Raw genomic sequence first — 22,762 nt, 5'->3', positions numbered from 1 at the left:
TTTTGATCCTCATTAGAGTTCTGACTGTCCTGCTGTTGTTCCTTTTATTCTTTATTGTAGCCATACACTTTTCTTTGATCGTTATCACCTCCTTATTCCATGCATCATATACAGGGTGTCCCTAATTAAAGTATCGAGTCGAAACACAACTATGAGTAGAAAGTTTTATGTGCGTGTTCACAAAATTGTATTTTAAGCTCTCCCTCTTTTTTCTTTGTCATTGCGATTAATTTATACGTTGTAACTACCTTTTGTAATAAGCCTGTGTGATGGAGAACGTTCTTATATTTTAGCGATAACACACACAAACTTTTCTACTCAAAGATGGCAAATTATTCGAAAATCCCTGAAATTCCCTGCTTTTATATTCCTTTTCAAATTAGCTTTCATTTCAGTGAAATTACAAATGTGGAAGATTTCTGACAATGAATTAGATGGTATATTTGTACCCGTTGGAAAGATAATGAAAATCTTTAAATGGAAAATGAACAAAAAAATCAACTTCTGGGAGTTTTAAAGTTTTTAAAACCATAAAAACCCATCATCATAAAAAATACTCCTCCTTACAAAAGAACTTCCCAAAAATAATTATTCAATACAATAATCCATCACAAGTGGATCACTGATTGACTTAGAAAAATGTTCAAAACAACCTATTCAAAGTTAATCAACCAGAAAACCATAGCATAATTTCAAGAGGAAAATGTGCTTTTGTATTTTTGAAGGAAAATCGTTCCCTGTTCTTTAATAATTTGAATTTTAAAGGATAAATGTTGTATGTATTTTCGAAAGAATACCGTTTTCTGTATTCTACGAGGGAAATTCTCTTCATGAAGTTGAATCTCTGCAATTCGCAATTATTTTCTACGGATTCCCCGCTGAGGAGATCGATTTTTGTCCGAGCTATAGAAATATTAGATTAATTGCTCCAGCCACGCTGAGCATTAAAATGGGTATCATTCATCGGGCGCTCAAGACTTCAAAAATAATTTCCCGATTTCACTTTCGATTTCGATTTCGGATTTTTTGTAGAGAATCGGGATTTTCGGGTGGAACATTATCTCCTTAATGGTGCGCTCCTATTTTCTTCAACTTAGCAATATTAGCTTCTTAATAAACTGCCACTTTTTTTAATAAACTGCCACACAAATCGTTGTAGAATTTTGGGCTGACCACGTCAACTTAATCTTGCAGAGTGTTAAAAGGGTGAGAATTTTCTTACACTGTTTGATTCCACGTTTTAGTATAGCAAGGCAAGTGTAATTATACCTCACTTGTTTGCTATCAGTAAAAGAGAGCATACAGCTTGCCTGTGTTATATATCAGGCAAGCAGCTACACCCCAGAGGTTGCATGCGAGCTCCTTGCATCCTCTTGCTAATAAATTTAAACCTATTAAACTTATTAAACCTATTCAACTTTGTTCAAAAAGACAATCTACCATTCTTAAAGCTTCAAACTCTTGAAAAGATCCACAATATTTCAAGTATGCCAGCTTATTATCAAGTTTCAAAAGCTGTTTTGGGTTCTTTTAATCAAGCCAATAGAGAGATATTTGGCCAAACAGCAGGTACACAATGCAGTGCAAACTGTCTTTACGCTATATTTTGGTCCTATGTAAGACGTACGTCGATTTGGAAAACTAATGATTTAGATAAGATTTTAATAGAAGGAGACAAATTATATATACAACTGAATACTAATGATTATTTATCAGTCGATGAAATGCCACGATTCATTGAATTCAACGGTGTCGTTACTGAAATTAATTTTTTAAATTCTGAAAATGGTCAAGCAAAATTGATTGATAATTATCCCCTTCTGCAAATACCTCTAAGCATGTCTTCACCCCAAAATTACAAATTACTCTTGACAAACTTGAATCTTTAACCTTTCTCAGGGAAGAAAAATTGAAGCCTTATAATTTACACCGTATTTTGACAAAGCGAATAGGATTTAGTGATTTTGTTTTTTAACGGTATATTTTTTGTGGAAAATTTTAGTTTCTATCTGCCATTTGTAGTAAAAACAGGCGGGTCGCTCATTGCCGCTCAACTTTGGTGGGATGGGGACTTCAAATCCCACCAAGAAGATTCAATTCTAGCCCTTCGGGTTTATATTTCATTGGTTGGGTCCGTGTGGAGTGCATAAACGCGGGAAAACACGGAACTCGAAAATTTGCGTCGTCCGTGCATAAAATCAAAACAAGAATTCTCGGCTCGAGATCGAGATGAAGTGTTAGTGAACTAAAATTGTTCAAATTGAAATTATTTTGATAAACCCCTAGAACCCTAAACAAAAGCAAAAAAGCTTCTAAAATACCTCAAGTCTCAAGAATCTCTAATTAACGGTAGTATCATCCATCTTTTAGTTTAGAAAGGTAATCCCCTTTCTTCAAAAGGTTTTCTTCTTGCAGCCAAAATCAAAGAAAGCTAAGTTTCAAGCCAGTCTTGCAAACAGGGATGTATAATAAAATGATTCCAAGAATATATTAATCAATAATCTCGTGAAATTTAAGATTTAGAAATAAAATAATGGAAAAATATTTTTGCTACATCATTATTTAAAAATCTAACAAAGTTCTAAGTTTGTGGAAATTTTCAACAAAACTACAGTATGATAAAATGTGTAACAGACGTTAAATCACGATAAAAAAGCGGTTTTCGTCTAACAGGCTATAGAAGACGATGCTATCGTCCGTTTAAGAATTCAGTTAACGCGAGAAAATAGTCAGGGCGGTTTACGGGAAAAAAGTGGCGGTCGAATTTTGGAACAAAACGCTGTAAACACCTCCGCCTCGAGCTAACCACCCGTTCACAAATTTTTCCCGCCTCCTAAACTACTTTCTGTTAGTGATCTTTGTGTAGACGATAGGATCGTCTGTGTAGATGATAGGATCGTCTAATCTTTTAGTGCCTTTTTAAAGTCAAAAATCGTATTAAAAGAATAGACCTTTTCATAAATTACGTCACGAGCATCACTTGCCTCGTTTTGAAATTATTGTCATGGTGATTAATTCCCAGCGGATTTTTTACAACTACTTTCTATTCTTAAAAAAATCATTTAATGTCTCAAGAGATATAATCACCATAGTAATTGTTGGAATACGAGGTAAGTGATGTTCGTGACGTAATTTATGAAAAGGTCTATAATTTGCATTTTAAAAGGCATCCTCCTTTTTATTTAACAATTCGCAAAAAGTTTATGCTTGCGAAAAAGATTTTATATTACAGCTTAAAAAGAAAATTCTACATAATCCGCTGAAATATTTCTTTGTGTTCGTAAAATTTAAAAGAAATCGATCGACACAGGTAATAATCTTGGTAGTCGTTTATTTTTCTCATCGTTGCGTTCAAATCAATGTGGTATTGCGGAGGTTTGTGTTTGTCGTTTCTTTGTCATCGAATCGAATAATCGTCTGAGTGAAATACTGTTGCCGGTAACGACGTGCCCCTGAAAAAAAAGTGTAAAACCTTACATAACATACAAACCAACGATTTTTTAGCACATAAACAAACTGTTGTCTTGATCATGTCCCAAACCTAAAAATTTCTTAAAAAATGACATCATAGTTTATGATTTCAAATGCATTAAAAAAGAGGATTATTTGGCGGAATTGTCTGAAAATTTATTTTTTCGCTTGTCCGCCAAATTTAAGTTTCTCAACCATTCACCAAATTAAATTCTGTATTTTTCGCTCATCCACCAAGCCAAGTTAAATTCTCGCCAAAATTGATTCCTACCTTCTTTATTTTATTCTGTATTTTAGATCTATTTAATCCAATCTCTTATAACGTAAAATTCGCACACGTTTTTACTTTTCAACCTTTGTCTTCGTTCAAATCTTTGTGCTAATAATCCTTATAGCTGGAGCTTCCAGCGCAGCTGGTTTATTGAGCTTCGAAGTAGTAAGTTAGACTATGCTTCAAAGGACAAATCTTGATCCTTTATTTTCGAAGGAAAGTTATTTTATATTTTGTAAGGAAAACAAATTTTAGTATCTTGGAAGGAAAATCGTTCTTCGAAATTTAAAAGGATTTTCGAATTTGAGATGTGATAGAATAACGGCGTTTGTACTGTTAGACCAGCGGCCGAGGTAGTGGATTGTGTCACTTCGTAGGACAGCCCTTAGATCAGGGCAAATTTTTGATATTATGCTCCTAATAGGGTGTATAATTGATAAAAAAATTGCCCTTCGATAATCTCTTGCAATTTTCGAGTGAATCGATAGAACTTATCAAGGGTCCCCCTTTACTAACGGTTTTTTCGAGGTCTGAAAATCAAATATATGTTGCTACCAACGAATTCAGTGTGAAAAGCAGATAAAGAAAATGAGGTTATTTGTTAAGTTTCGACCACCTGGTGCCGAGAAATGGTATTTTTAAGGCCAATAATCGACATTTTAGACGTTTTTCGTTGACGTCAGCATTTTCCTGGGAGCATTTTCAAATAAAATCATTCCCACGGCTAGATATCCCTGAGTTTGTAGTATCCAAAAATGGTATGGTTTGTTATGTTTTAGTGTGTAGATCTCGAGATATTTTGGCTTAAATAAACTAGATAAAAGTTGTATAAAATTTGCCACTTCTGACAGAAACCGGGGTCTTTCCGTATGCAAAAATGGTAGAGTTCCGAGAAATGCGTACTATATTTATCATGACTGCTGATTGAATTTCATTGTTTTCATGCAAGGGTATTCAGTAGGGATGGAAGAAATAGCACAATATTTTGCAGTGAGGATTTGCTTATCTGATTATTTTCAGCTGGGGGAAATTAGACTATTATTTTCCACTGGGAGCGATATTTCTCTCTCTCCCAAGTAGTTAAGCAGAAAAGAATTAAAGCAAGATTTCCAGGCTTTCTTTCTTTCTTTAGTCTCAAGTCGCCTAATGTCGATTTGTAAATTTTTTATAAATGAAAATAAATGAATGAGAACGTATACTATTTACAATTAACCCTACGCGGGCCTGACTGAATGATAGAAAGGTGCCGAGTGGTAAAACTACAAACTAATTCGCTGGAGGACAGAATCAAGTTAATCAGGGCCAAATTTGGAGGTTCTTGGATCACTTGCTGACCAAAAATGATCAAAAAATGGACAAAATCTTAAAAAAGTGGATTTTTATCAAATCTTAGCATTTTTTGACTTTTTAGCTTAAAATCTCGCTGAAAAGACTCACTTTTGATTTATTTTTTTGCTTGGCCATGAAGCCCAATCCGATTCCTACGAGTAAGACCAAAAATGACCATTTCTATTCAAACTGGACATTACAGGAGGGCTCCTACATCATAGTCCATGTCTGATATACACGACATTGGCACTTAAAGGGATAAAAAATAACATTGATTCCACAATTGATTACAATTAATTCTATACAATTAAATATTATTCTTATCTAAATATAATATAAATATTTGTCGTATATATATCAAAAAACGTTCATAGGCTTGAAATGAAGAGCAATTTCAAATCGAAACCATCAAATATTTACAACCCATGAGTCTCTCCCGAAAAAGGCCGAAAAAACTTTGACAGCCACTTAGATAATTTAACTTCATTGTTTCACCCTTGGAGGTGTCAAACGTAAGCCATACAAAAAAATCCTGGGAGCAAAGGTTAGAAAAATTCATGTTTTCACCAAGGTCACGGTTGACATGGTTTTCCACTAAAATAGTATTTAAAAATTTTTCCCTGATGACTGACTGAACAAAATTTCACCGAGTTAGCGAAAAGAATCGGATATTTACAAAGGAAATGGTCTAATCGAAACCAATAGTGACATGAGTTTTAGCACTGTACTCTTTTTCATATTCAACCAAGGTGATTCGTAAAGGCGGAAACGTAAGGGCGTAAGAGTAGACACGCCAGCAAAACTAGTGACGATTGACATAATTATAGTCAGGTTAGTGGAGTGTTGAAAATACATCTAAAAACAAGCCAAAATGAAGGTAGTAATGTTTGAACACAAACAGAACTATAGAGACGGAATGAATAAATAACGTAATCGTAGGAACGGCGTCAAAAACGACGGGTGTAACTTCTCATGCGTGCTGTCATGCTGGGAATCTAAAAATAAAAATCGATTGGAGGTTAATTGCACAACAAAACTTGTTAACTCGAAGATGAATAAATGGTTTTTTAAAGAAGTGGCTAATGAGAATGTTGATCTGGTCTGGAGGAAAAGTTTAAAAAACACCGAGTACAAAAAAATTGCATTAATTCGACTAATTGAAGAAACTTAATTCTGAAAATAGTTCACACTTTACAACCGAGACTTGCGTGGATTCGTCTCAGTCACATGAAAGTCTGAACTGTACATTCATACATTATACTGAATTTCCCTTGGTCTTTTCAGTCCACCAAGAAGAGTTTGATACAGGCTAACCAAGCCCTCCTTTCCAAGATTTTTGAATGGATTCATTTGTTTAAAAAATTCCAGTATGCCGAAAAATTTAGGCTTTAGGCAATTTCACATCAGCCGGAAACCAAGTACATGATTAAATATACTTACGTGGAAATAATTTGGACCGATGACGTCATTGGAAACGATGAAACAAACAATGGAAACAATCAATCAATCTGAAAAATAAATAATCGAATGAAAAACATTTGAAACATGCTGAAACATGAACAATATCATAAAATAAAATAAACGACAGTTTCTTTCTTCACCGTAAAAATAAATTCATAACAACCTGAGAAAACATTTCACAAATAAACATCTATTTGCAAATTTCAACCGTCTCCAAAATATGTCTGCTCCAATGCGATGAAAAATCTCAATCAAAAAATCGAAATCAATTCATCCGTTTCATTCATTCGAACTCCGAAAAGACAAAATTTATCCGACTGAAAAAGTAAAAAGACTTTCTTAATAACTTTTCACCTCTATTTAAAGTTTCAACACTTCTCGCAATAATAAAAAAAAAATTCTTTCAAACTCCAAAAAATATTCCCACCCTAAAAAATCATGAAAAAGTTGATATTTTTCTTACCAAGACGAACGAAACGGTCGAATGATTTCTTTGGTAACACCATCACATTTATCATGTTCATCAGGGCGTTGACGATAAATGTTTTTCAATTCACGATCCGCTCCTTTGGCCAACAACCATCTGATGACGTCATGATTGTTGTACTCTGCTGCAAAATGCAACGGTGTTCTGTTCAGTCTGTCTCTTCCATTGATCAACATTTCGATTGTTTGTTGATCAAATTGTTCCAAATGACGAACCTTTCCATTACCACCAACAAAATGAAGAACGTTGTGACCATCAGTGTCCACGAGTGAAAAATCTTGAGGATAATCCATCAAGTGAACGAAAACGTCGAAACGATCTTTCCAAACAGCATCCATGAGAAGTGTGTAACCATCATCATCACGCAACGAGTTGACGATGTTCGGTTTTTGGCGGAAAATTTCTTCGAATTTCGCGAATTTCTTTTCTAACAAAATATCCCGAACATCTGAAGAAAAAAAGAAGAAATTCAAACTTTTCACGGAGTAAAAAAAAAAAAAGTTCAACAAAAAATGAATCTCGATATCTCAGGAACCAAAAATACTTTGGAGCTGAAATTTTGTAAACAGAACGAGAAAAATATTTCCGAATTGATAGCGAAAAAATTTTGAATTTTGAATGAAAACATTTTGCTAAGCAAGAAATCATTTTAATTCGTGACTGCAAAAAGTTTAAACTGAACTTCGAATCGAAGTAACGAAAGTGCCAAATGATTTTCAAATTTTGAAATTTAAAATGAAGTAAAAATTTTCAAATTTTGAAATTTGAAAAATGAAAAATGGAAAATTTTTAGTATTGCTTAAAATTGGACAAAACTCGTTGTAATAAAAGTGCCAATTAAAGGTTTAAATTTTAAAAATTATATTTGTCACACTTTTTTCATTTATCTGAAATTTAAGAAGCAAACTAATAGAATTATCTTTGAAAAAACATTGAAGGGACAAAATATCCACCTGTTTTTTTGCCTATTGTCTCAGATATTAGGCTATATTAGTCGAAAGTAAACATCGTTCTAAACCCCCATAACGTGGTTTCTTTGCCTTATATGGTAAAGTTGATTACCTAAACGTTCTTAAGGTCAAATTATGATGTTACAGTGTGTGCAAATCACACTTCTGTATACTAGGAACAAAAAGTCTATTGACGGGTCACGTGACGTTAATCAACCAATCAATTCTCTCAAAGATAAAATCACTCGAATTGCAGGGCTTTAGGTGATTATTGCACTTTTAGTGTACCTCCTGTTGACGTCAACACAGATGCTAACCTTCTAAGGGCTATTCTAAAAAAAATTATACAGGGTATTGACGAACTTTTTCACACTCCATTGAATAGCAAATTATCCCCTGGAAATTGGGATACAAACCCTCTTAAATTTTGTGAAAAACAAAACTGATGTCAGGGGAGAGGGGATATTAGAAACCTATAAACCTTGAATAACCCCTTGGAAAAGCTGAAAAAGGAACAAAAACCCCTTGGAAAAATCAAGGCTTAGACCCCCTTGAAAATTTCGTCAATACCCTTACATTTAAAAATGGAATAGCCCAATTAGTCATACTTAAAATTTAAAAACCTCTTTTGGCACTTTTATTACGTCGATTGGGGTATAAACAATTTTTATAATTTCAAAATTTGAAAATCAAAATTTTTTTGTATTTTTTTATTTTTCAAATTTTTTTATTTTTCAAATTTTTACTTCTTTTCAAATTTCAAAATTTGAAATTTATTTGGCACTTTCGTTACTTCGATTCTTCGCTATCTAGAGAACTGAAAATCGTTCAAAGTTAAAATTTTGCACAAAGATTGGGAAAATGATTTCCAAATTGATGGAGAAAAAATAATTATAACTTTGTTAATAACTTTCGATCAGTAAAGAAAATTTTTAATAATTCCGTCACTATTCTTTCGGACTTAAAAGTTAAAAGGAAAAAAAAAAACGAGAAAGATACTCAAAATGTTTTATTCTGAAATGTAAATTAATCGTTTGCTGATGGTAACAAAATTACGTTTGAAACTTGATTTTAAAATTCTCATTTTCTAAATTTAAAATTTCAAATCTCAAAATTTTGAAAAAAATTAGCTTTTTTTGTAAATTTCGATTTCTTTCGCTTGAAAAATTGGATGGATCGTTTGATGCACATACTCTTTAGCCTGTAAAAAGGGCCTATCCCTTCTCCCGAATAAAAGACTTTGAAAAATCTTTTCTCAGAGCAAACTAATATTTAGTTAGTTCTACAGAACTTTTTCAGACAAAATTCCTTCTACTGTTTTATAAATTATTTTACCTGATGAAATATTATTCAACATTCCAAAATAATATTAACTTTCTATCTGTGCACAAACAACCACTCAACAAGCCGCACCGAATTAAATGAGAATGAATGAAAAAACGTACCAGAGATTTCTCTTTATATGATAGAGAAATTCCCTTGAGAATGAAATTGACAACACTCCTGTCGATTTCATTTTTCTAGAGATCTCGCAATATCGTAAAAGATTTTCTTCCTTTTGAATTACTTTAAAACATAAAAGACAAAATGACTCAAAGTTAAAAAAATGTTACATTTGTCATTTGATTACAATTGGTTTTTACGCTACAGTAATTCTTGCCCCGAACTTTGCTTTCTTGAATTTCTATAACGTTTGCTAGAGCCAGTGGTCGTGTTCAGACCTGAAAGTTTAAGTTTAAGGTTTAAGTAGTACTTTGTTGATATGGGAATTCAATTATAATCACTTTTCTTTTGTCATCATAGATTGGCGATCTCGAGGAATCTCCTTTCCTAACTTGAAATCATGTCATCTTCTCTCTTGAGATACTTTGAAACAAAAAAGATTTCAGGGAATCCCTCTGCAAAACACTAATTCGTGTTCGTTGAAGCCATTACTGCTAGAGATGCTCCGAGCGTCTCTAAGTCATAAATGTCACGTTCTTTTTTCTTCATTTACAAAAGGAGCATGCTTTTCACTCGCAAATTCTGATTTCGTCTATTCAGAAAACTCCCGGGGGGGGCGCTCGATCTAAAAACGACCATACGTTCGGCCCAAAATTTGGCTTCTAAAATCGGACCCTTACAGTGCAGTGAATTTCCATGAAAAATCATACCCTTACAGTGCATTTTTTCAAAATTTCTCGCCCGTAAGGGCGAAAATTTTTGCAATTTTCCAAGAAAATGTGGAATTTTTCCTCCAAAATTGACCAATTTTGTGCCAATTTTACTAAAAAATTGGCCTTTTATCACAATTTCCTACCCTTACAGTGCAGTTCAGTGCAGTTTTGTAATTTCCTACCCTTACAGTGCACTAGCTGAACTATGAAAAACCTACCCTTAAGTGCCGAACGTCTAGTAGGTCATTTACCTTGAGTGCCCCCCCCGGGAGAAAACTGTAACGAAATCGTAAAAACTTTTTTTTCAAACCAGAGGGTGATTCCTTTTTAAACTTTGGTTTAACTAATGAGAAGCGTGTCGTTAAATACAAAAGGAATATAAAAGAAACATGTAGACCTAATTGCTTTAAACCTTGGTCTGAACACGACCAGTATGACTATATCATATCGCTTGAATTTTCTCCCTTTTGTTTTTAAAAATTATATGAAAATGCCAAAAACCATTAAAAAGTCTGTGTGGGTGCAAGGAATTATAAGAGACACTGGATAAATGACTCATAAAACGGTGGAGAGCGACCATTGTATTTTCTTTGTTTCAGAAAACAATTGATGTTCTAGCTATGTCCGCAAAAGACAACTGTCATGGCGGCTCAAATGTATCTGATTTTGAAAAATGTTTATTAATCTCATTTTAAAAAAGTTCTCTAGCGTTTTCTTTTCGTACCTTTGCAGGGAAAAAAACTTTGAAAGTAAGGCTAGAATACCAAGCCAGATACATTTGTGAAATCTACTGCGAGAAAAACATCATTAGACAAGAAAAATCAAACAAATGCTTATAGTAACACGAGATATTCAATTGGGAATATCTTTCCAAAACTGTTACCACAAGAGCTAAAAGTAACAAACATTAGACTTGAGCTTCTTGGTGTCACTGTGGTATAAAAAGGGTATAAAAATCTTTTGGATGCACGTGGTGGCAAGGTGGTTAAAGTTTGAAAATTTCCGGTGTCAACATTCAATTTCTTATACACAACGCTTCCTTTTGACCTTTCTCACAACTTGAAACGTCATAACGACTTATAATTGGCAATTATATAAAAGAATCTGACTCTCACGGGAAAGTTTTAAGTCTCTTTTGGGAATTGGATGAGTGATTTTCGATATAAAACGCAATTAAAATGTATCGAAAAATCATTTAATGAGGGAAGGAGAGTTACCAATAATATCATTACTGCGGACATAGCTAGTACACGAGAAATCAGCAAAAATCAGGTACTTGTATATCCAGTGTATAATAAATCCTTGGTGGGTGCATGTCACGTCACTAGTCCGACACTTTCTAGACCGACACTAAAATAGTCCGAATCTATAAAATATATTTACAATTTAGAAGTCTTTTTTCCGACGTAACTTTTGTCCGAAAACGAAAGATTTTAGAGTGTCAAGTATTGAATAAGAGTTTTTCACTGAGATAATATTAATGAAAGTTAATTTGGCCGTCCACATAGTACGTACGTAGGGTCGTAAAAACAGCTAAATCCAATTTCTTGACTCTTGAAAGGCTAATCCTAATAAGCTTCCCAAAATTTAAGAAAAGTCGGGTTTAGGGGCCCAACCTCATAGTCGGAACTTTGGATTTCCTCTTCGGCGATTCATATTTCGTTTACATGTTTGTTTTACTCATTGTCCGCGGACAAAATTGTTGTCGGAATACTGACGCATTAGTCAAATCCAACGTCGGACACTTTTATTGTCGGACTACTGACGACCTCCCATCTCTGTAAGCGTCCAAAATTCACCAAAGTTGAAATTTCTTCTCTCAAAGGGTCGTAATTTACAAAAATTTAGACAAAAATCGAGTGAAAATCTTTGGGAAAAGTCTCTCTAAGGATCCCAAAAACACTAATTATTTCTCTCTGAGGGTCGATTATTGGCTCGGACGTACCCGTCACCTCGCAAACCTAGTCCCCCCCGGGTTGGAAAGAAGAAAGAAAGTTTCTTCTTAGAGTACTAGGAAATTGCAGGAGGGATTTTTCTTTCTTTTAAAGTACTTACAAAATTGATAAGTCAAAATAAGTCTTAGGTTGGAAAAGATAGCTGGAAAAGATTGTCTTTGTAAAATACTCCAGACTTTTTGTTCAAAACTCTAAGATAAAACAATTTTGATATCATTTAAAAGAGGTAAGTTACAGGGTTTCGAAAATACCTTAGCCTTCTAGAAGTCATTTGAAGACTAAAGAGAAATTTTTATTATTTTATGACCTGTAATAGCTTATTTCGTGAAAAAAATTAATCGGAATTATTTTTACCGGGAAAAATTTAGTCACTTTGCCAATCATTCACCGACCGACCTTGTCTTAGTTCGTAATACACGCCTTTTTTATAAGAATGGTGTAAAATCCATTTCATCATGGATATTCTGAACTTTTTTGAAAAAATCATTTTAAGATATTCTTACAGCATTCTTAGGTCCTCATTCAGACTAGATTTAACATTTAGTACATACGTCTCAAGCATAAAATGACATTTTTGTGAAGGAGTGAGCCTTACTTGGGGTAATTGGCAATTTTTGATGGAAAATTATGGAGTTAGATCGCCGCCAAAATTCGACCCTTCAAGTCGTCCCGTCGTACTAGAAGTCGTCCCGTCGCAATTTTCGGTAGTCGAATCATCCCAAGTTTCAAGTCGTCCCGTCGCACTAGAAGTTCGCAGGTCGTAATTCTTTTAAGTCGAACCATACCAAGTTTCTAGTGGTTCATATCAGAAGTTAACTCGTCGGAACTTGGCACATGTTCCAATCAACGGATTAGAATAGGTGGATTAACTTCTCTCGTTGCTCCCAAGAGAGATCCATTGTCTTCTAATTGTTACAAGAAAAATCTGTAAATGACTCTGCGCACTCCTCGTTTAGTTTTTTCATTGTTTTTATAAGAACAATTTTCCAATTTATACAGTTTCGAAAACGAATTTGTCCTATCATTCGATCAATTTTGATGATTTTGCAAATATTTTAAATCCTGCACTTAAGTTTTAGCACCAACAAACGCTAGACCAGTTTTAATGTAAATTTTAATCTTTGTCAATGGAATTCAGATAAGTGAAAATTAACGTATGGTCTATAACTAAGAAACTATCGATGGTCACGAATGGGTTGCATACTGGTGAAAGAAGACTGTATTTAGAATTAGGAAAATAAATTTCAAATTATTTGGCTAATTTCTGCATTGGATAGAAAGGGCTAAAAAAGTGCATTTTCTTATTTAAAATGTACCACGTGATACGTAATGACCAATGAAAATGTTGAAAGTAATGATTTTTTACAACTTTTTTACAACTTATCAAGTTTTAATTGCTAACAAACTCGTAAAAAAGTTTGATAACCTAACGAGGAGTGTTTTCTATGAGTTCTTAATCCACCTATTCTAATCCGTTGTTCCAATCATGTACGTTTAACTGTTTTCATAAGTGTTCATGTCATCCATCAGGTATATTATGGAGATAAAAATATAAATATAAATTCACATTGCACACCACACAAACATAACATTATCTCCACAATATTTTGATTTTTGATATACGAAACAATAAAGTTTTTTTCGGAATAGCCTAGAGTCCAACTCTTTGGGATGAGTCGACTGCCTAAATTTGCGACGAGTCAACTTCTGAGGCAACGACTCGACTTAAAATTTGGAATGTCTCGACTTCCAAAAGATTCCGACTTGCGAACTTCTAATGCGACCTGCGGACTTCTAGTGCGACGGGACGACTTCTAGTACGACGGGACGACTTGAAGGGTCGAATTTTGGCGGCGATCTAACTCCATAGAAAATGATCTAAAAATGGCATTCTTAGCTTGAGTAGCCAAATTCCATGATGGTGATATTCATAGCATTGTTCTTAATTATTTGGCCTTTTTCATCACGGACATTCTTACTAAGTGCTAAAAAAAGCGTGTAAGTGCCAAAATCAAAGCAAATTTGATAAACTTCTTTTTGGGACGTTAAAAAGTGACGTCAAACCCCCGGATTTTGATTCATGACAAAAAAGGTAACGTTAATTCTGCGCGATGAGGCCCAAAATTACAAAATATCAAAAACAATTGGAAAATAATCTCTAGGGGATGTAAGGTTTACGAGTTGACGGGTATGTTTGAGCCCAAGTTCGAAAAATCGATCCTTTGTGAAATTGTATTTCCATTTCTTAGCTCAAAATTACCTTTGAGAAAGGGTCCATTTTGCAAACCTTAGATCTGATATACCTCGCAAACCTAGTTATCCCCCGGGCTAGTGGTATACATCTTACGTTTTTAAATTGCATCTCCTTAAGGGTACCATGAGGGTACTGAAACCAAAAAAAAAATATTCCCATGGATTAGGAAACCCTTCGAAAATTGACTCCATTTCACCATCGATGATTTCACAAACCCGACATGCTGAGACCCCGACTGTTGGGCTCAAACAAAGCAAATATAATTCCATCAAAATATCAAGAGTCGCATCCTTTCTTGCACAAATATGAATTAAGAAAAGAGGAATGATAGTACCAAATTCAGCCTCTAAATCAGCTCTTGTTTAGTGTAAGGGTAGAGATTTTCACTACCTTTGTTATCTATTCATAGTGTAGTATCTATTTAACCGATTATTGCCTCTTTATAGGGAGAAATCCGACTTGATTAGTAATGGCTTATTGGTATTATATTTCGAGTGTTAGCGAAATTTTTTCGAGGAAACGTTTTTCGCGTGTATTAAATTTCGCGATAGCCAGTTTCTGGAAGTTTTCACGTATTAAATTTCGCGATACACTAAATTGGGCACTTTCAAAAAGTGGGAATAAAGAAAGACAATGACTGATTTCGTTGGAAACACAACGTATTGGATGTAAACATACCAAAAATAGTAACAAAACTAGTGACAAAAATAGTAACTAAGTGTAACAAATAAGTATTTTCGATTTTCGACCTATTTTGAACATTTTTCGCGTGTATTTAATTTCACGATTTTGTATTTTTGAAAAATTTAAACGGTATTAAATTTCGCGAAATATGGCCTAAAAAATCGCGAAATTAAGTACCCGTGAAATTTTGTAACACGCCAAAATATAATACCAATAAGGTACGTGTTTTTGACTACATTTGATTTGTCGAACAGCCGCACTGCCAAACAAGTCATCGATGAACAAGTGAACGCTCAGTTGCTTGACCGTCTAGTTGTCTAGTTCTCACTTGTTCGACATTTACATAATTTGTCAGTGATTTATTTCGACGAACCAGTTGCTTGACTATTAGTTGTCAGTAAGTATTTACAACCCGCCCTTATTGATTTCTAAAAATGATATTTCCAATCCATTATCCGATCTCTCAGATAATCAAATCATAATGTCAATAGAATAAAAAGTGATTGAATGAAAAATAGGAAAGGGAATAAAGTTAATGTCGATCAATTAAGTTATCGAACAACCGGGTGACGAATAACTGAGGCCGTGTTCACACTACAGACCTTCCTTAACCCTTTGACTCCGCTGTCGACCGCTGTTTTTGACTCTACAGCGCGCAGTGGTTTTTCATAAAAAGTCACCTTTTACGCAAACCGGTATAACTTTTAAACAAAACAACTTCAGCTAAAAAGTTATATATCTTTGAAAAGGAAAATTTATCTGCTTTCTTCTGAGCCATAACATAACTCCTATACTGCATTTTATCTCAGTCAAAGTTTCAAAAGGTTCAACACTACATTTTACGACACCGAAAAAAAGTGCAAAATATGGGCCAATGAAAATCTATTTTTTCAAAAGCTATCTTAGTGAAAAACAAATAAAAAACTTACAGAACAGCAGTAGAAGACATTGATGTGTTGAAGGATAAAAAAATTCTGCACTAAAACTGCCAAAATACTTGAAGAAATCTCAAATCCTTACCTCTAACTTTCATAACAGTCATTTCACCGCCTCCATCTTGAATTTGAACGTTTTTCAAATGTTTGTTTTGATTGCGCACTTCACCCTAACCCTTTGAAACCTATACTTTCCGGAATGGAAATTTATCGCTCTTTTCAAATATCATAACCATTTGATTCTCACAACAACAGAAAACTAAATATCATTGCTTAAATGACCATACATATAAAAGACGCGTATACGCGTCCCTCGTATATAGGCGCGGACGCACATGTGCGTCCCGCGTGGGCTAAGGGTTAATAAAAATGTAGTTAGGAGAATCTTTTGTTGACTACAATACAGAACGTGCATTTAACAAAGAGTCGAACGCGTAGTATTGTAATTTTTAATCGATCTTCCTTAATTAAGAGTCGTAAGCTCTATTGTCTTAAGGGTAGGGTAGAGGCTTCCCTTAAAACAAAAGATTTTATTAAGGAAGCATAAACAAAGAATGCGTGCAGTGAACAAAAAGTTTTACGATTTCAAAAACGAATGAACTGAGGAAAAAATTAGAAATAGTGCAAACGGTGTTGTTGATGTGTAAGATGAATGCAGTTAATGAGTAAAACCATTAGAACAAATATGTTTGCGGATTTCAAGTGATGTATGGATATCAATATCAACCAATCACAGGTGAAATCGAAACTCTCAATAAAAAATCAACCAATGAGAAGCCTTAAGCAAAATTAATTACTGTGTTATAATAGATCTCGTGAACCTACAAAGAACTGTAATAAACCAGTGTATTCATCCATCATAAATCTCTTTGTTTAACTTTGATAGATTTAATTAGGTAAACTTTCCAGTGTGAACGCGCCCTGAGATTTCAACTTGTTCGACAGTACGTTTTTGGTCGACAGCCCAATTGTTCAACATTCTTTTCAATTTTTAGATGAAATTGTCGTGGCATGGAGCCCCTTGTAGCCGGTCTCGAAAAGTGTGAATTTTTATTTTTTTTCTGTTAGAGACAGCAGAGCGAGATTCAGACCCAAAATGACATTAACAATCGACCCCTAACAGTACACCAAAATATGGTCAAATTTGAGTAAATTAGCGTGAAAGAAAAAACCCTTTATTAGGGTCTTTAATTAAAAAAGGCACTGTTTTTGAAAAGGTTTATTGTTTTTGTGCCGTACAAGCTTGTAGCCTGAGAGTTATGAACTAATTTTGGTATCATTGGAAAAGTATTTTTTAGTCTTCCAAAAAAATATTCCGATTGTGCTCATTAAACTGAAGTGTTCATTAAACTTAAGAATAAGATAAGAAGGATTACTCATTGGTTCCAAAAAAACGTCCCCCACCGCTTGTGAATTTTTTTAAAATTTCCAAACCTCCTGACCTCATTAGGACCCCCTTTTATTGATTTTTAATAATATTTATAGGTTTCAAGGAGAAGGTCCTTTATTTTGCTCTAAATAGCCCCCCGTTTATTTGGAACCTAATAATAAGAGAATATGAACGTTTCCCAAGAAAGTAAAAATACAGCATTAAAATATACACAACATTTTTGACAGTGCAACAAATGGGAATCCAACGTAACCGTTCATATAACAGAAAATCAAGGTTGGTCATTTCCAAAAAAATAAACTTACCAGCAAAATCGTATTTTGTTCCATCGATTGTCACCTGACGTGCTGTGTCTCGAAGTTCGTATCCGAAATGTCTACAAGACAAGGAAGGATGGAAAGGGAATTCAACCAAGCAGAAAGCAATAGTCTTTTCCTACTGTTTGAATCTTTTTTTCCTGCCTCACACACCCTTCTCACAGACCCGGTGAGATTTTTTCAGCCAGTGGGAGTAAAAAAAGCGGACCAAAACTCAATGGGGATTGATATTCCTATTTTCCTCATGACCAGGGATTTGAATCCCATTCTATTTGAACAAGAAAATTCAGTTGGAAAAAATAGCACAATAATTTGCGGTTAGGATTGGCTTGTCTGATCTATTTTCAGTGGGGACAAAATTTTGGACATTTTTTCCAGTGGGGAGGTTTCCCAGTGGGGCTGTGAGAAAGGGTGTTGCCTCCCTTTACCCTCGACAGAAATGGCTTTGAGACAGGTAAAAGTTTGCTCAAGATTACGCTTACCTCTTTTCTTCTCTAATTTTGGGACAATTGGCGAGGATGCACAACCAGCCATGGCACAGTTAGGCTTGCGTAATTCTGGTATTAAAGAACCTAGTTGCTAATTTATCCACCGCCTACATGTACATACATCACCATTTACAATGCGAACCCAATCCGAAAATGCCAGTACGTTCTCTTCAATAAAAGGGCGCTGCGATCAAAATTCAGTCCCGGAGTGTAAAATGCTCCCTCCATACAGTACGTCCAAAACTAACCGACATCTAAACAGTCTTTTTCATGAAGACAGGTAAGGTTTAGTTTCTGTGCTATAGAAAAAAATGACGACACTCTTCCCGCCAAACAAAAGGTAAAGGAGCCTTTGTGTTATCTAAAAAGCTTTGAACGGGTAACTGAAATCTTCAAAAACTGGAGGTAGGATTTAAATTAGTTACATTTCCTTAAATACTTAGCAAAAAGGGCATGGCCCTTAAGACAGTTTAAAAGTTATTTCATTGGAAATATACCTAGTCCTGAATTGTTGCAGATTCCTGAAAAAATAAGAAAGAATAATTTTCTTTAAAACCAAAGCATTTTCAAAATCTGCTTCGGTTGGTATCACAAGACTAGTTATGTACAGGGATGTTATCGGATGAAGGTTACAATGAGAATATGTGCTCTGTATCTTCGATTCTTTTAGAACTAATGATATTACGTTACGCACTTAGTGTAGGTTCTGTTGTAAGTAATAAACTTTCGAGACTATGGTCGTGTTCAGACCAAGGTTTAAAGCAATTAGGTCTACATGTTTCTTTTATATTCCTTTTGTATTTAACGGCACGCTTCTCATTAGTTAAACCAAAGTTTAAAAAGGAATCACCCTCTGGTTTAAAAAAAAGGTTTTTACGATTTCGTTACAGTTTTCTGAATAGACGAAATCAGAATTCGCAAGTGAAAAGCATGCTCCTTTTGCAAATGAAGAAAAAAGAACGTGAAATTTATGACTTAGAGACGCTCGGAGCATCTCTAGCAGTAATGGCTTCAACGAACACGAATTAGCGTTTTGCAGAGAGATTCCCTGAAATCTTTTTTGTTTCAAAGTATCTCAAGAGAGAAGATGACATGATTTCAAGTTAGGAAAGGAGATTCCTCGAGATCGCCAATCGATGATGACAAAAGAAAAGTGATTATAATTGAATTCCCATATCAACAAAGTACTATTTAAACCTTAAACTTAAACTTTTAGGTCTGAACACGACCTATACTAAGATGAAACACTTACGTTGTAAAAAGTAACAAAGGTTGCTATGAATATTGCATGTAAAGTACCGATATACAATAAGTTCTACTTACTTTACTGCTGCGTCGATGTGGGAGTGATTGAATAACGAGCTATCCTCGATGACTTGAAGAATCTGTCTTTCAACATTATGATCGCAGGTTTGATCAAGTGGTACAATATCAACTAGCTCTTCCAAAGACGAGAAAATAATGTTTGTACTTGAACGTTTAGCGTGTGTAGGAGAAACGAGACCAGCTTGCAGCCATTTATCGAAAATTCCAATCAAACGAGATACTCTGCTTGATTTATTTACGGGAAGAACGATTATATCCACGAAATTGATAGCTCGAGTGAGCATCTCAATGTACAAATTCTTTGGAACGTTATCTTTAGGGCTAGCAAATAAAATACAATGGTCCATTTCGCAGCCTCTGAAACCTCTATAACATGTGAGTAATACTTTTCCCGTTTTTAAAGCCTCCCATTTCTCTGCTTTGGTTGGATATTTTCCTGTTAAAGACGGTGCAAAGGTCGTTATTTCTGATACCTCTAAATTATGTTGAAAAACATATTTCAAAATAGCTAGTTCTTCAAGTGTACTACATATGACGGTTAACTGAACATCCTTTTTCATCAGCCTTCTTAAAATTGCACTCAAATAAGCTGCATCAGACGAATTAAAGTTATTGAAGTCGAATCTAAAGTCGTTTAAATATATAAGGTTGGGTTTAGAATCACTTTTGATTTGATGACCACTTTGACCACGAACATAAGAGAATGAAGTTGAAAGTTTCTTGGAAACAGAGCCTGATTGAGTGTTTATGTCTGTTAACAATTTTTCTGGATCGTAGAATGAGGCAATGTTGGTTTTCCTTCGCACGCTTTGAGTTGAAGGATGATTCGGGTTATCGTGGAGACTGACGTCATCCGTTGGTCTCGGTTGCTTTTGTTCTTTCTGTTCTTGAGGCTTAAGAGGGACATCTTTGGAAGCTTTTCTTGTTTTTCGGGCGGAGGGTGCGTACGGTCTGCGTAGAATTAGTGTTTTGTATTCCAACGGTACGTCTACGATTTCCTTTTCGATTTCTTCCTGAAAAATTTCAATCATCTGGTGAATATTTACCGCCATTCGCATTGTTTTGTTCAGAGTGAAGACTTTCATACCGGTTTGATGGTAGTTGCATCTCTCAACTTGCTTGACATCGTCTACAAAAGGAATTCGATAAAAATTGAATAACCGTTTTTATGCAAAATATTGCATGGTGAAGTGAATGGTTCGCTTGCTTCAAAAAGCAAAGTAGTATATGCAATAGTCTCGCAAAATAGTCTCTTCCATTTAACATATCAAAGGATACGAGACATGGCCTACAGCTTTACTCTGTTAGCTTAGGATCTATCGCAATTTCTTCAAACTACAAAATGAAATATGAGTAAAAAAGAAGAAAACATAAGACATTTTTGTGGTCTACGCAAAGTTCAAAAATGACTTACCACTGAAAAATCCTGATTTGACAACTTTTCGTTTTTTTTCTACACTTTGGAGCGCAAGAATGACAGTTGTATCCTGGAAATTCTTTACGAGGCTTTCCTTGAGGTTTTCAGCGTATTTGTCTGTGAGAAAATCACCAGGGAACTCGTCGATCATAAATCCGACACGTTTTGTTTTATCCGAATAAAGATATTCCAATACTCGACAAAGATTGATACGCGGTGGATACATCATATTGTAAACATCCGAAATATCGATTGTTGATCCTTCTAGTGCATCACCGATACTGAAAGCTTTGATCTTGGACTTGTCAAGTTTTTCCTCGTCACATAAGTTATTGAACCCCTCTTGGAACTTTAAATCCACCAATGAAAATGGATCAAATGTAATGTAATAAAGTTGATCTGTTTGATGCATAAGTTTTCGTGCAATCTCGTACATGGAGACACTTTTGCCTAAGAAGTAATTGAGAACAGTTTGAACGTGGATGGTTGAGTGAATGAAACAGTTTTGAACCACAAGCAGTTTTGAATTGCAGAATCGAGGACGAGAAAAATACCGTCAGAACCGAGACAAAAGAAAGAGGCTAACCGCCTCCGTCGTAGAAAAACACAGATCCCTAAACTTCAATAAACGCCAATACACGTCCAATACAGAGAGAGTAACTGTATAGCCTGTATAGACCGTAAACTATTTCACAGTCTAGTTCATTTATAATCTTGTCTATTGTCTTCTTGTTTGTCTGGTCCAAATAACTAACTCGTCTACAGGAATGTTTTTTCCTGCATATGCGAGTGCATCTGATTGGTTAACTGAGCACTGAGTCACTGAGCAGAATTTTCACGGGGTTTTCGATAACATTACAAAAAAGAGGAAAACAAATGAAAATGAAGGCACAGGTACATTTCTATACAAAATGGCCGATGGAAATGAGCCTTTATAAATGTGGATTATTTTTGATACCCAGGCTAATTAAAAGATAATCTACCGTCGTTTTGTTTAAGTTTCTTATTTCCACATAAAGATTTTTGTTACTTTTCCGGGATAACAGCATAAGGTTGGAAAGGGTTTGTTTCTAAAGGTACAGAAAATTTTGTGCTTACTCATGAGTTTGCCTACCTTCCGAAGCTCATTTTTCAACTACCTGAAGTTCTGGTCCTTTTCCGGAAATGGGAAACTTATACAAAACGACAGTAAGTCGGTCTGTAAACTTAGATAAAAAAAGACAAAAAATTACCTTATTGGAACTAATTTTCGCGGGTTTTAATTTTAGCGTTTTTCGCGGTTTTTCGTCAAAATCGCGAAAATTTGATCCCGCGAAAAATTTTGAGAGTTGAAAACCGCGAAAATTAATTCCCGCGAAATACAATTTTTTCCAATTTTATCGAAAAATTTGAAAAATCCCTAGGAAAATGAAAGAAATTTGTCCAAAAAAGGGCAAAACCGCGAAAATTAAAACCCGCGGAAATTCCAGAATGGGAAAAACCGCGAAAATTAAAACCCGCGAAATGCAATTTTTCGGATATTTTTTTTCGACCGCGAAAATTAGTTCCCGCGAAAATTAGTTCCAATAAGGTACGCGAAGAGAATTGTGTAGTAAAAATCACCTTTACATAAGTACTATCTACTTCTCATCTCCGTTTAGATTAAAGCTTTAAAATCGTATTTGAAGACAGGGGAATTTACAGGGATTTGTACTGAGAATTTAGGTTTTCATTAAATGTCCCAAAGGATTTTCTGAGTGACTATTGATTGTTTCGGTAGCACATGCTAAATTTTAACCATATGTTCTAAAATAAATTAAAGAAATTTTTGAGAAATAAAAAAAAAACTCACCAGAGCCAAATGGTCCTTTGATGATCTTCCATTTCGTTGG

General features: G+C 34.7%; 1 protein-coding gene across 1 annotated transcript; it reads right to left on the bottom strand.

Moving 5' to 3' along the window:
- Positions 1–4,848: 4,848 nt before the first annotated feature.
- On the bottom strand, positions 4,849–22,756 carry LOC136824818 (uncharacterized). The gene is made up of 8 exons (XM_067080793.1): positions 22,723–22,756; positions 20,889–21,341; positions 19,472–20,603; positions 18,646–18,669; positions 17,649–17,719; positions 6,996–7,467; positions 6,512–6,579; positions 4,849–6,066 (listed from the first exon to the last, which is right to left on the bottom strand). Coding segments are annotated over exons 2-7 (2,139 nt in total). The 5' UTR covers positions 21,328–21,341; positions 22,723–22,756; the 3' UTR covers positions 4,849–6,066; positions 6,512–6,578.
- Positions 22,757–22,762: the final 6 nt, after the last annotated feature.

This window comes from Clytia hemisphaerica, unplaced genomic scaffold (genome assembly GCF_902728285.1).
Source record: "Clytia hemisphaerica strain Z4C2 unplaced genomic scaffold, Clytia hemisphaerica genome assembly, whole genome shotgun sequence".
In the NCBI taxonomy this organism is placed as follows: domain Eukaryota; kingdom Metazoa; phylum Cnidaria; class Hydrozoa; order Leptothecata; family Clytiidae; genus Clytia; species Clytia hemisphaerica.
This window is presented reverse-complemented; position numbering and strand designations above follow the sequence as displayed.